A 15,945-nucleotide genomic window follows, 5' to 3' on the forward strand; every position below is an offset into this window, starting at 1 on the left:
GATAATCAATAAAAGTACACGGTCAAATTTATGCATAAGCCGAAAAATTATAGAAGATTGTGTTTGATCCTTTGGGTTAGCTTAACCCAAGGTCAAGTTGTCGATCCCATATAATATCATTTTAGTCTAAATTCTGATTCCATTTCAAAAATAGGATGCTAATATATTTATATTTTAAAATAGGAGTAACAGGTGTACAAAGATTAATTTATAGTGATTTTATAACAAATTATATAGTTGAGGATATTTTTATATGTTTAACCATTGATTATTGAGCTGGTAATTGGGCCCGATCAACTATTTATGACCTGTAATTTGCTTTGACTTCTGAATGGCCTACCTCTTACATCTCTTTTTTCCCGTACCATTCTTATGATTAGGGAGCATATTTATATCTGATCTGCCAAATAATTAATATCTGTCAGATATAACGTTACGCATTAAATTGGGTTAGATTTAGGTTTGGTTGGATTTGAATCGGATTGATTATGTACATTAAAAAAACTTATTTTTTAAAGAAAAAAACTAACCGAGTGGATTCAAATCAAATTGGTATATATTTGTATCCACTCTATTTACAAGCAGATCAAAATTTTATCTGATCCATTTCAGATACCTAATAAGGGATTAAGTGAGAATTTTTAGGTTCACCACTCACCAAATCAATAAATAATTATCATTTAAAATAATTATTAAATTCAATATTATTTTATCTTCTGTTTTTCAAGTAAATGGTTAGAAATATCCGCGTTTTTCAAAAAGAAATTTATTGAATTGATTTAGTAAAAAATTTGATTGAATTAGGTTGATGCAAGAGTGGACATATACAGCCGGAGTTAGTATAAAATCATTTCCTTCATATGCATCTTTATTATTAACTAAGCCCATATAAAATTTTTGTTTGGTTTTTAATTATCAGTATCGGAGTCCACTAATCCAGATTAGCGCCATATACATCTTTACTTATTAGGTAAGCTCATGTATCTTTTTTTTTTTTTTTTTTTCTCTCTCTCTCTCTCTCTCTCTGTGAATTCTAATCATCTAGTATCTAAATCCACTTGTCTGATTAATTGGCACTTATGTCGGGTAGATCCAGAAAGGAGGCAAAAGCTTCTTCCGAATATTAAAAGGACTTTATATCAAAGGTTCAAAACCGAAACTTTGATTAAGAGAAAAAAATGACTCTCTACCATCCTATCTTACCTAACAGGTGAATCTTTTTTTTTTTTTTGTGTAAATCACCGGTATCCAAATCCCATAACCAGAAACTGTCTCCTAATCCGGCTTAAGACTTAGTCACAGTTAAGGTCACTTGTCTCTCCCAGTAGATGCGTTTAGTATTGATCGAATCCGAGAGTTTTTCTCATATGTTCAGATTGCGTTGTCAATTGAGCCACATCCTCTGGGTTAATAGGTAAGCCCTTTAATGTGCTACTTGACATTTCGCTATCTAACAACTTGCTAAGTGCCAGCTACCTCACAAAGCATAAATGCCCGACACATAGATATCCTGAGAATAACTCTTAGTGTGATAATTTATTAATGCACATTTATTCACAATTACAAATCAAGGATTACAGAAATGTGGATGATTGAGTTGCTCTTTGTAGCTTTCTCTATTATATGCTTAACTTATTGGATTAACAAATGGAGGAATCCAAAATGCAATGGCGTTCTTCCTCCTGGTTCCATGGGATTGCCTATTATTGGAGAGTCTCTTCAACTGTTAACTCCCAGCTATTCTCTTGATCTTCATCCTTTCGTCAAAAAGAGAATCCAAAGGTAAAACCAGCTCTTTTCTTGAATTTTAATACACTTCAATTACAAAAATGTTTAAAAAATTAGCAAATTCTTCAGATATGGTCCTATATTTCGAAGTAATGTCGCTGGTAGACCAATTATATTCACAGCAGATCCTGAACTCAACCATTACATCCTCAGTCAAGAAAGAAGATCAGTGGAATTATGGTATATGGATGCATTTTCTGAACTCTTTGTATTAGACGGTGAGTCAAGAACATCTGGAGCAACCGGTTACATTCACAAGTATATAAGAGGTCTTTTCTTGACTCATATTGGTGCTGAGAGGCTAAGAGAAAAACTGTTTCATCAGATACAAGATTTAGTTCATACAACTTTACAGTCATGGTGTAATCAACCAGCCATTGAAGTTAGACAAGCTGCTTCAGCTGTAAATTCCAAGCTCTGCAGGCTATTAATTAATTAATTACATAAAATAAATTAGGGTTTGTTCTAATTTTCTTTTTCTGGGTTGTTGCAGGTAGTTTGTGATTTTAGCGCCAAGTTTCTGTTTGGCTATGAGGCTGAAAAATCACCATAAAAGTTGAGTGAAAAATTTGCAAAATTTTCAGAGTTTTTTTTCATTTCCACTTAATATTCCTGGCACTGTCTACCATAAAAGTCTAAAGGTAATCCAAAATTTTAAAGTTTCTTCTAATTATGATATGTTAATCTAAATCATAGTTTATTATTATCTTACTCAATATCAATTTTCCTTACAAAATATGAAGGGGTAACGTCGATTTTACAATACTTAAATGAACTCGAATTCTAATTGATTGAGTTCAATTTGATTACAAATTAATTTACTTTGTATTATTATGACTAGAACCGGAAGAAGGTGATGAAGATATTAGACGATGTGCTAAGAGAAAAACGTAGCTCTACTAAGAAGAGTGAAGAAGATGTGATGAGTCAAACATTAAGTGACATGGAAAAAGAGGATTTCATAACAGAAGATTTCATAATTCAAATTATGTTTGGGGCTTTATTTGCCATTTCTGAGTCAATTCCAACGAGCATAAAAATAATTTTCAAGCTCCTTTCAGACCAACCATCAGTAATCGAAGAGCTAACGGTAAGATATTTATGTGTGTGAGCTACCTACATGTAGGGTGGCTATTTTACGGTTTTTGGAATCGAAATCACTTGTTTTGAATAGGTGGGAACTGGAGCTGAAATTGTGAGGAATTAAAATCGGTCTGAACTAGAATTGGAATCAGAGGGCTGCAGTCTGGTTTTAGTTTCAATTTTTTAAGAACCATGAACCGGCGGTTCCAAAAGTCCGCTAGAACCGACAGGTTTTCCAACCGGTTAGAACCAACGGTTTTTTCACTGGTTCCAAAACCTTTTTTTAAAAATATTTTTGTGAAATTTCCAAATTAAGCCTCCTAATAACTATATAATGGCTGGTTTTAATGGTATTTATAAAAAGTTGATTTTTTGGATTACTATAAATACTCTTTTTCTATAAAAATAAATTAAGTTCAAGCCTTTTTTTTTATTTTTTTTCTTGAAGTTTTTTCTAAAAATTATTTCATAAATATTTAATTTTTAAATTTTAAAAAATTTCAAAAAAAACTTTCCCTAATTTTTTATTTTATAATTATGTAATTCGCTAGAAAATCAGTCGGAGAATGGACCGAAATCATAGGTTTTGGAACCATTAAAGAATCGGAACTGAAATCATAACCATTTGTTCCAAACTATAACCGGAATCGTCAATTTTAGGTTTGGTTTCAGTTCCAAAGTTTTTGAAACTGGAACAGTGGCTTCTGAAATCATGGCCATCCGGCTCGCATGAAAAGATATTCAAATTCTAATGACAGTTATTAAATTTTGCACAGGCTGAACATCAGAAAATTCTGAAAAATAAAAAAGAAAAAGGGTTAGATTCTTCAATTACATGGGAAGATTATAAATCAATGACTTTTACACTTCATGAAACACTCTGAATTTTTATTTTCGAAACATTTGAATTTTTATTAAATCAAAATTTGAATTTTCGACGGTATGGGCAGTAAATAGTGAACAATCTTAATTTGAGTTCAAGTTTTGCAAATTGGGCCCAAGTCCAAATATAATGTCGAAAATTTTGAAATCGAGAACAGTTAAATTTTCGAATAATAAAATGAAAGTCCAGCAATTAATCTATTATGTATATATATATAAATTATTTTTCCTAAAAATCAAATATAATTACTAACTATGTTTTTATTTTTATTTAGCTAATGGAGGAAATGTTATGAAACCTAATTAAAATAATTAAAATAAATTGAACCGGACCCGAAACGGAAATTGATTATTCGAAAACCAAGTGAAAAACCCTGCAAACCGAGTAAAAATCGAGCCGAATCATTAAATTAGACCAAACCGGTTCGAATCGAACCGGAATGGTCTAGAAGCCAAAGATTTTTCTTTCTTTTTCTTTTTTTTCTTTTCTTTTTCTTTTTCTTTTTTTCTTTCCCTTCTTCTTCCTTGCGCCAGCACCAGCGTGCGACCTCCTCCTCCTCCTCCTCTTCTTCCGACAACCGAAGACCAACGCCGCGCCTCCTCGCCATCGCCTCCACGTCGCAGCGGATCCCGGCTTCCCTTCCCTTCTCTCTTTCGTCTCTGGCGTACGCAGGAGGTGCAGGAGAGCCGCGACATCCTTCGATCGGAAGATCGCGTCGGGCCCCTCCTGCATGATTTTCCGGCGGCGTCGATTCATTATTGTCGAGGAAGAAGATTCGATCTCTCTTCTTCACTCTCTCCTTCCCGTTCCGGTTGGCGCAGCGAACCAAGAAACTGCGATCACAGCGCGTAGTAGGTAAAGTCGCATTCAAAACCTTGGTGAGCTCTATATGATCCCTTTCCCTTCAATTATTTAGCTTATTCAATAGCTCATTTGAGGAAAGGGTTGTTAGAATCATGAATGAGAAATGCTAGGTTCCTGAAACACTATTCACACGACTGGAAGTTGGGAAAAATCTGATTTTTGACTATTAATTGACACTATAACTGCATTCTTCAAGGAAATGTGTAAGTTAGGGTGTTTATTGTAGGTCCTATGAAAGAAATTAGAATGATTGTGATATGGTAGCAGCCAACCTAGCTATTTGCTTAAAATTTCTGCTTTGATATGAGGCATTTGACATGATAAGTTAAGTTTTTGTTGGTAAATGAGTTAACTAGTGTTTATAATATGGATTTTGATCAAGAAACCTTGATTTGCTTAGGTTGGCAGCAGCTATCTTCAATTATTTCTATTGATTTTTGGTTTGACATGGTACAATTAAGGTTGTAAATCTAATTCTTGCGTGGAATTAGTTAGTTGGTGTGATCCATGATTTTAAGATAGAAAAACTTAAATCTTTTTGCGAATTGACAGCAATTACCTTGATATTTTTTTGTGTGTTGCTTTAGAAGGATAAATATATGTAAATGAGCGTACTTTCAAGATTTCATGATGATTGATGTATAAATGCTTATTTATGATTTGAGAGACAAATAAAATGGGTTCGTTACCTGAAATTTTGCTTGGCGAGAATGCTGACTCACATATTATTAAGTCGTATTCGGGATCTTAGTTATATAATGATAAAGAAAAGAAAAGAAAGAGTGAATTATAGTTGGCATAGGGTTACTACAAGCATATATATATATATATATATATATGGATACTTTAAACCAGTAGAATGTGGTGGTTAAGTAAATGTTTATTTTCATTTATTTGTTATTTTATGTATGGGCTTAACCTTAGATAGCAAAGCTTGGATTGTTAATAGCTAAAGTTTAGTATTGTGATTAAATATTTATACTATTACTTGATATGGAGAAAGGGAAATTAATTTATTTGATTGCCCGATGGATGGGCTGTGTGTGTAATGGTTGATGGATATAATATTGCTGATATTTAAGCAGGTAGATAATCCCACTTTTAGGGGAGATGCTGCCAAAATTTCGATGGAACTTAGATTAGTTTTAATTAACAATATAATTAATAAGTTTATTTAAATAAATTCTATAATTTGATACATAATAAATAAAGTACTCTGATTAATTATTTATTATCATTATTATTCATTTAAGTATTCGAATATTTATTTATTTATTTATTTTCATTGTTATTGTTTATCATTATTATTATTTGTTTATTTCTTATTGTTTGTTGTTAACACTATTACTTATTTATTTGCATTTGATTTTGGATGTCTAATTGTGCATTGCATTACGATGTTTAATTGATTAATATGCTTGCATTTAATTGCAATACTTGATTAATTGCGTTGTGATATTGTTGTGCTTTGTTGTGTGGAATTGGGATGAAGTGGGTCACCATGGGTTTGTGAGGACGGTTGGACCGTCGGCCGGATAAATGGGAGATCGGCGCCCCCGTGTGTACCTACTGTTGTGATTTGTATGATATGGAAAACCACAGGTTGGTTTCTTTATTGGGCGCACCTGATAATCTAGGTTTGATCGCAGCCCGCAGGGTGGCCTCCTGTTGTGAGCGCCTGATGATCTAGATTTGATGGAGACGACCGGGTTGCCTCCTGTTGGTATGGGAAAAGAAAAGAGAGAATGGAAAAATAATGAGAGGGCTGGTCAAGTGAGGATTAGACCGGTCGGCCAGTATGGGGGATCGGCTCCCTGGTGCACACGTTATGAGAGGATGGGCCATGTGGGAGGACGGCTCATCGGGGGTTTCGGTGACGCCACAAACCAATTTCCACGTGATGTGATTATATGAAGATGTTAATAATTGTGAGTGCTGGTGATATGCCACTTGTGTGACTGGCTGTGTGAGCATATAACTAGTCGGATGACTAGATTGATATATTTATACACTTGTGTGAATGCGTGTGTTGTGCAATAATTATTATTCCTTAGAAAACTCACATCTCTTTTGTTTAAATCTTTCAGGAAGTAGCATTTTTTTTAAATTCCAGCTATAGCTCTGCTCCTTCACTGTTAAAAAAAAAAAAAAAAAAAAAAAAAAAATTCTCAAATTTTAGTTTTGATCTATTAAATAGATAAATGTCCGAAGGCTTATCTGTATACATCTGTTAGTGAACTCCGCAGTTGTAGGATTTGTATACCTTTAGTCGTGTATTATTATTATAGATGAAATAATTGTGTGAGTCCATATTATAAAATATGGTGTATTGTAAGTTGGGCTAATATGTAAATGTTTAAAATGTTATAATTTGGGGCTGAATTATAATATGAATATGAGGTTTATTTTCGCATGGCAATATGGGCTTAACACTTAGAATTTACATTGATATAATTGAATTTGTTTTTAGTTAGGCTTACTACGGGTCTCGGGGGCTTTAAGCTTGCCTGGGCCCTAGTGCCGGTCCGGCCCATGGAAACGGGTCGTGACATTTCAGGTGATTTTTGTTTTATTTGCTTAATTAAAGCATACAATATCTAAATATATAAATAGATACAAAAATATCTTATTGTGTTGGAATGTGGAGTAATTGATAGGTCATCAATGAAACACTTAGGATAGCAAATGTTGCTCCTGGATTGTTGAGAAGAGCACTAAGAGACATTCATTACAAAGGCATGTTCTTCTTGTTCTAAATCTTTTATTTTCTTATTGAAATTAATTAAAATCTTGTTCAAACTTTTAATATTTTTTTTATTCTTTTTATGAAAAGGATATATAATTCCTGCTGGTTGGACAATCATGGTTCTCACTTCTGTTCTCCATATGAGCCCAGAGATCTACAAAGATCCACTTGAGTTTAATCCATGGCGTTGGAAGGTAATCAATGATGAATCAAGTTATTTGATCGTAATATTTTTTTAATATTCAAATTCAATATTAATTACTCATACTCTAATTGTGTGATTTCCGGTTTTTACCACAAAACTTAATTATTGTTGTCATCCCACTAGCCAATCTTGACTTTTACTGAATAAAAAATAAATATAAATCCATATTTTAAGAGCTTAAAAATTTTCATATTTTATATTATTCATCAATTATAGAAACCACTTATATTCTTTAATGAGATTCGTTATAAATAAACTTTTTTTTAGCATTAATAGATTTGGATATAGATTATTATCAGATTATTTATGCATTTGCCACTAACAATAACGTAACTAGAAATTCATTGATGGCTCCGATTAAACTATATAATTTATAAAACTAATATACATAAATATAAGTGACGATAATTCCTTATAAAAAGAAAATAAATTATTTGAAAATTGAGTTATAATAATCCTCATCTATTTTTCATTCACTAAATTCTATTCATATTAATTTCATTTAAATATTTACAAATATATATGTTTTAATATAAGTTATCAAATAGTCATAGATCTTTTGGTTAAACTCTACATATTTGATATCTAATATTAGGCGAACAATATCTTGTTATGTTAGGTCGTTTGTCATAGATCTAAAAGAATATTTTCTATATCAACTCAAGTTTTCCAATGATTTATTAAGATGATGTTAATTGAACAAGCTAAATAGTTTGATTGACTGCTGTTGATGATCATTATACAATGGTTAATTTTCTTTTGAAGTTTCATTCCATAATGCAAATATTCTAATTAGATACAATTAAAAATTCATGTTTTCTATTACAAAATTAATTAATTTAGTAAATTCTATAATTAGATAGAATACAAATGCAATTAAGTTAAATAATATAGTCTAAACTTAATTTACTAAACTCTCTAAATTAAAATGATTTAAGAGAAACCAATAATTATTAGATCAAGTGTTAGTCGACTATGAAAAACAGTAATTAGAGAAGGGGCAAAGTTACAAAAATTAATCAAGATTTTAGCTTTTCCTTTTAGGAATAATTACTTAAAATGTAAAATATAACTGGTCTTTTAACTTATGTTCAAATTAACACTTAAATGCTTATGCATTTGAGAAATAATTAATGTCTCTAACTTATATTTCTCTCTCACAATGGAGTCATTATGTCTAAAAAGTGAGTTCAGATACACTATTTAGACAGAATATACTCACTTTTTGGATGGAAAGAGCTTACCTTTTAGATAGAAGAACTTAATCATGGGATAAACATAAGTATTTCCAAAAAGAGAGACTTAAATGTTAACTTAGATTTTTTTTTTTTTTTTTTTTTTTCCAAATTTCAGGCAGGCCCATTGCCCCTTTGGGCCTTGATGTAGTTAATGCAGCTACATCCTTAGCCATTAGGTTATACTTTTGTATACTGCAAATTATAAATTTAACTTAATTAAAAATAATGAATTTTATAAATGAATTGAATACTTAATAATTAGGACACAAAATGTGAGAATTCATTATAAATGAATGAATTTGTCATTGAAATTAATTCCTTGTTTATTTAATTTAAAAACAATTCAAAATGCATTATTGTAATAAGTAATTAGAATAATTGTTGTTTCTTGAAGGATGATATTAAACAGAATAAATTGGCATTTGAAATTTGATTTTGGGTAAATGATTAATTAATTAATAATTATAGGATTTGGATTCACAAACAATATCCAAGAATTTCACACCTTTTGGTGGAGGAACAAGACAATGTGCTGGGGCAGACTACAGCAGGGTATTTCTCTCCATGTTCATCCATGTCCTGGTTACAAAGTACAGGTATATTGCTCTTCTTTGTCTATACCTAATCTTTCATTAATTCAAATTAACCACTACTTAACTACCAATATACATTCTTAACCTTATGAGCTAATATTTATAGGTGGAGAAATATCAAGGGCGGGAAGATTCGTAGAGATCCTCATTTGCGATTTGAAGATGGCATCCATATTAAGTTATATGAGAAGCATTAACTATATAAATCTGCAAAATTTCATGTTTTTTTCTAATAAGCGTTGGTTTCATGTACTTAATGAAAATAAAATATGAATTTCAAATAAAATATCTTTTTTTTTCATAAACATGAGTTTTCATGCTCAGTCGAAGGTGATATTCGGATCAAACTTTTCTAATATTACTAACTTTAAATTTTGAACTCTGAGATAAAGTTCATTTATAAATACAATCTATTTTTATTAGAAATAAATCATTAAAACTACTCTAGATTTTGCACTCCAAGGTACAGCATGACGGTGACTTGGGAATAGATTCAATTTCAAATCCATCTTCTCCGATGCTCAAAAAACTGCCCTGAACTTTGCGTATTATTACAATCATACCCCGTTTATAACTTGACTCCCGAGACTTATTAGTGCATGTAGAGTTAAAATTAACCCAGCCTAGGTAACTAAACGGTGCATTTTCACTGTCTAACAACCCAATCCCAACTATCATCTCTGTTCCTACATTGTTTTGCAGACCCAAACTCTATCTCCCTCTGCTCTCTCACCCAATGATGTTTAATCCTTCATCTTTTATCGCTCTTATCCTCATTGCTTGTCTTCCTCGTTTGCTCTATTGTGAAGGCTTCGGTTATAGTCGCACTTCAGCTAGGTTATAGAAGTCAAAATAGCAAGAGTGAAGAAGACATATGGTCGAATACATAATCAACTCATGAATTTTGACAAAAACCTTTCAATAACCTCAATTTTAAAATCGACCTTGTCACACCTTTAACTTCACTTTTCATAATACTCCTACACCTTACACCAAAAACTATAATTTTAAATATTTTTGAAAATTTTATATGTAAACCGTTGGTTTGGTATGTGGTTAATATAACTTTGAAATAATAATTTTCATATTTTAACTATCCAATAAGTGTTTAATTGATTTAATTTTATAAATTGAGGTGTTCAATGGGCTAAGAGATCCAATTTTATAAGTTGAAGTGTCCAATAGGTTAAAGTAAAAGTTGAATGTGTTACAAAATTTTTCGTAAAAAGTACAATAATGAATTTATGTATTGAGCCTCGAAAAAAATGAATGAACTTTTTTATTTTTAATAATAAACTATTATTGAGTCTGAAAATTTTTGATAAAAAAAAAAAAAAAGAAAGTAGTTAATGTTTTTTGATTTAATAATGGTGCACAATGGATACTGGGTAGTATTTTAATACCAAAATATTTGAATAGGGAAAAGGAACTTTGCTTTGTTGGAATAATAAATAGTTGAACAATTAAATACGTGTAGCTATGAAACAAACTGCATCTAAACTGTGGCCATAAATTTTGTAGTTACAATATGGCAGTTGCAGTAGGTTGTCGTGGGTATTAAATACAAGTCCTTGTGTTAAGTTTATCTCATCTTGATTTATTACAGAGGTATTATCTTATGTAAAATGGGCATGGGTTGTTGAATGTTAATGAGTCTTTATTTATATAGTGGTTTGCATTTATTGAACATGTTTCTACTTGAGATATGAGTCGGAGGTAAAATGAGTAAGCATAAGAATGTAAACTACATTGGTAGAAAGGTTCTACAAGAGTGGACAACTCAAAGTTACTCTCAAGAGCTGTCTTACCATTGCTAATAGTATAAGGGAGTTTAGATACGGAGAAATGCAGAAAATTGGTTATTTTAAACCAAGGGGAGATCAGAGATCTCTTGATATTTGCAAGAATGATGAAGAAAATAAGTATATGGAACATAAAGTTTATGTTGTGATGAGAAATCTAATTTGTATAAGAATGTTGATCTGTAAGTACAAATGGAGTCAATTCAATGATTTCAGGGGCTGAGGAAGAGATTGATTGGCTTATGCAGGCTATGGAGAGAGATGGCATCCTAATAGATGATGGCTTAGATGTTTCTTGACGTTGAAGTTGGACAAGTGCATACACTAGATGAAGATGAACAAAAAAAAGATGAAGAGCCTCATGCACAACATAAAGCTCATGAAATCATCAAGATGATCTTCATTCATAGTATAATGATGTAGAAAAAATATATATTCACAGCATGCACCACTTGATGATTTTTTTAATGTTAACAGAGAAGCTAATGAACTTGAGTAGCTAAATGCAAATGAAGAAACTGATTTCAGTTCAGTAGCTTTAAGTGATAAAGATGATGAGGAATGTGTGATTACCAGGGAGAACGAGAAGAAGCTAAAAAGTGTAATAATTGATAATAGGGTAGGTTTAAGGCTAGATGGAGGACCAACTAGTACACAACTAAGACCTACAGTCAATGAACTAGGATCATACTTGAAAGGATATGGAATCAGATGCAGCGCAATCAATAGTGAAGAAGGAAATATGCATGTAAAAAAGAGGAAAAAGAAAGAGAAATATATATGATCCTGCATCTGATCATAAGTTATTGCAATTCAGTATTGGTATGGTCTTTCCTAGTAAAAAACAACTACAGATGATTATAAAGAAGTTTGCATTACTCAAGAGTTTCGATATGAGGTGGAAGAAAAGCGAAGCTAAGAGAGTTGATTGTAGATGTCAGGATGGTTGTAGGTGGAGATTGTGTGGGAGCACGTGAGGAAGAGATCAAAGGTGATTAGGTTAAACCAAGAGGAACAAAATTGTTTCAGGTCATCGACAAATAGGCAAGCCACTAAATAATTTATAGTTATGGAATTCTTGAACCAAATTCGACTTAATCCTAATTATAGAGTAGACAAAATGGTGAAGGACATGAATGAAAAATATGCAGTTACAGTCAACGGAAATATATTGGAAACAAGAGAGTTGGGGGGGGGGGGGGGGGGGGGGGGGGGGAAGGAATGTGTTTAAGAGGTTGTACATAGGTTTTGTTGTGGGGTCCCTCCGACATGTGGGATCTATATACATTTGAAAAAATAAAACACACTTTTTTTTAAGGAATCAAAGTTGGCAGCGAAAGTTATTCAAAGGTTAGCAACCAACCATGATATAAATGGAGAGCCGTGTGTAACTCGAACACGACTCTCATATTACCTCTCTCGTATCCTCGCCTATAAATAGAGGCAGATGCACCTCTACCCAACACACCAAAAACGAGAGAAAAAAAAAATATAGAGAGAGAGTTTATCTAGTTTTTTTGCTTTAGGAAAGGGGCACAACTCAGGATGCAATGCATGTTTGTTTATGAATGGATGCTTTATTAAAACCTTGTTAGGTGGGCAACTCTGGAGCGCAGTGGCTAAAGATGAGAACAATCAAAGGTTCCTAGTTACATAACTTGTTGTTAAGAGGGAGAACGAGGAGAGTTGGATATGGTTTCTATAATTACTCTTTGAGGACCTAGCAATTGAAGATGGATTTGGACTCACAATAGTCAATAATCAAGAAAAGGTATGAAAATGCCATATTTATTTGATACTCTTCTATGTTTGCTAAATTCTAGAATTATGTTGTTTGCAAGGTTTGGAGAATGTAATCATAGAACTTGCTCATTTGCAGAGCACATAAATTGTGCTATTCATATTCATATTAAGTGCAAGAAAATTATTTAGTTCACTTATTTTATATGACTACTTGATAGCCTAATGGTGTTATATTCGAACATTCAAGTCAAAAGGCCTAAGTTTAATTTGTACTCTTATAATGTGTTTTTTTTTTTTTTTTTTCAAATATTTAACAGTTTAGAACCCCACAATCCACTTTAAATCTTTATTGAACTATAATAAGGATCCAACTGCAATAAGAAAGAGTGGGCATAAATTAAAGAGAATAATATTTTGTAGGTTTTACCATTAATTTTGATTTTAGTTTTTTTTTTAATTTTAGTTTTGGGTTTGATTTTAATTTTAATTTTAATTTTAATTTTAGATTTGGTTTCATTTTGTAAATGCAACAATAAATATTAAAATATAAAATAGTATTATAAATTTAAATTTAATTGTTTATTATTGATAATTTGGTCAATTATTATATCAAATATCTTTACTAATTTATTGTTTTTATACTGTTTTAATTAAGAAATTTTGACCATATGTAATATATTTTGCTTATGTAATTATGCTCGTTTTGTATTTATATGATTGGAAAGCAATGGTTTTGTATAATAAACTGCATACATAAAAAAATTTATATGATAAAATATATTTTGACCCCTCAAGAAAAATTTTTGACTCCGGCACTGTGGGCCATATAGTATACTCCACTTATGACGCAGAGTTCAATAAAAATCTTGAAGAATTGGAGGAGCTAATTAAGTGCATATATTGCATCTAATTTTTTAAAGAGGAACAAGAATAAGTTTTGTAGAGCTTTTTTTATCAACATATCCGAAAGTTGATGATACGACAAGTAACATTAGAGGTTTTTAATTTCTACATAGCAGAGGCAATGACAATGCCTCTGTAATGAACTTAAAAGATATTAGGACAAAAATTATGCAGATGAATTTTTTTTTAGTAGAAAAGCAGTCCATAAATAGAATGATAGAGTTGAACCGGAGAAGATAGAATTAAGAAAGCTTGGAACTTCATTATATGTCCCAAGATCATCTAATGGAAAAAATTTCTGTGCCAAGATTAGGGAAAAGCTTTTGTTATGTCACTTGGAGAGAGGAAATCCTCTGGTAGGTCATGGCAATTGTCTAGTGTGCCATGCAATCATGCAAACTTGCATTCACTATATGAGACATGATTTTTTTAGATTGTATTGATGAGTACCTTAAGAAAAAGTGTTATGATATGATATACATCAATGGCCTCGCACCTTTAAATGTACAAGGCATGTGGCATAATGTCGATGAGCCACCAATATTGCCACCAGATTACATGAAGAAACCAAAGAGACTAAAAACAAGAAGGATAAAATCTGCTGAGAAAGGACTTGGGAATTCCAATTTTCCCATGATGAGAGAAAAAAACAGAGTGGTTATGAGGTGTCAACATAACTTAAGAGTGGTATCATAACAGAAGATGGTGTCCTAAGATAGAGCAGCCTCCTGCTCTTAGAAATCCTAAATCTATAAGTAATTGTAAAACTGTTTTAATTTTATTCCATAAAATTAGCTGGTTTTGGTAGCTGTTAGCTTATTTCGAAACATTTTAATTATTTTAGTAGTTTTAATAAAATGTAAAAACTAAACATTACATGAGATAACTTTTATAAAATAATATCTTAATCTCTAAAAATTTATTCAAATATTATGTTACTAAATAGTATAAAAGTCAAAATGTTAAAAATTACTTAAAAACTGTTGTCAAATATACCCTACATAAGCAATTAATTTTTTTACAGATAGTCATTCGATGTAAGTCATTTTGAGTAGTTCTTTTGTCTACTCAAAGTGTAATTAGTAATGATTTTTTTAAGTTATCTCATTTATATTAAAAATAATTATTTCTATAATTTTATAAAAGGATAATTTAGTCGATAAATGAAAATTTTATATATTTAGTAATTACTTGTCAATCGTCATTAAAGGACCACGAATTTCTTTTAACAAATTTCCATTTATTCTAAACTAAAAAATTGCAAAATCGAATAAAAATTAAAGCGACCAGTGATCTTTATCCACAAATTTATAGGCACACCAAACCGCCGTTAGAAATTATTAAGCATTATCTTTGAAGCAGGTAACTGAACGCACTAGCCGTTGGAGCCAAAGGGCACCATTAACGGAGTTATTTTATTTCATTTTTTACCGTATAACCACCGCCACTAAAAGCCCGGGAATTTGTTGGTACAGTGACGTGGCACCTCTTTAATGCACAGTCAACGACCACGTCAACACCAACTTTCCCAAGATTCCCGTGGTCTTCACTTCATAACAAACAAAAGTAAATAAAATTAAAATTAATTAATTAAAAAAACAAAAACAAAAAAGGTAAGAAGAGAACGGTAAAAGATACGATAAAAGTGGCAGAATAAGATGATCTCTCCAACTCACTATTCACACGTACTGCCATATGAATCAGGCGGGAATTAGGAGGGGCCCCACAATACGAGGTCACTTTTTAAATTACTAAACTACCCTTCCCTTAACTACTAATCACTTTTTTTTTTTTTTTTTTTTTTTGTGAAAAGACAATTTAATAGGCATTATGTATCAAAAAAATTTATCCATCCTAAAATATAGAATTTGTTGTTTAAGATATATTTAATCTGTTAATTATCTAATATTACCCGAATGTAATTTATTAGTAATTTTTTTATTCTATGAAATTACCTTAATAAATGTAAACCTTGCATGCATCAGTTATAAAAAGTAATAATAACAACAATATTAAAAGAAAAAAACAATATTACAGTTATAATTACAATGCCAATGAATGATGTTTCTCTTTCTCTTTTCCAAATATATGATCTTT

The 15,945-nt window shown here is 31.3% G+C and overlaps 1 protein-coding gene across 1 annotated transcript; it reads left to right on the forward strand.

Moving 5' to 3' along the window:
• Nucleotides 1-1,362: 1,362 nt before the first annotated feature.
• Nucleotides 1,363-9,705, forward strand: LOC105641814 (beta-amyrin 16-alpha-hydroxylase CYP87D16). The gene is given in 9 exon segments (XM_089726579.1): nucleotides 1,363-1,782; nucleotides 1,858-2,191; nucleotides 2,282-2,373; nucleotides 2,375-2,429; nucleotides 2,630-2,878; nucleotides 7,276-7,354; nucleotides 7,452-7,558; nucleotides 9,276-9,403; nucleotides 9,507-9,705. Coding segments are annotated over 9 exon segments (1,335 nt in total). The 5' UTR covers nucleotides 1,363-1,582; the 3' UTR covers nucleotides 9,598-9,705.
• Nucleotides 9,706-15,945: the final 6,240 nt, after the last annotated feature.

Source organism: Jatropha curcas, chromosome 1, assembly GCF_041381405.1.
Source record: "Jatropha curcas cultivar XTBG-Jc1 chromosome 1, XTBG_Jcur_1.0, whole genome shotgun sequence".
Classification (NCBI taxonomy): Eukaryota; Viridiplantae; Streptophyta; class Magnoliopsida; order Malpighiales; family Euphorbiaceae; genus Jatropha; species Jatropha curcas.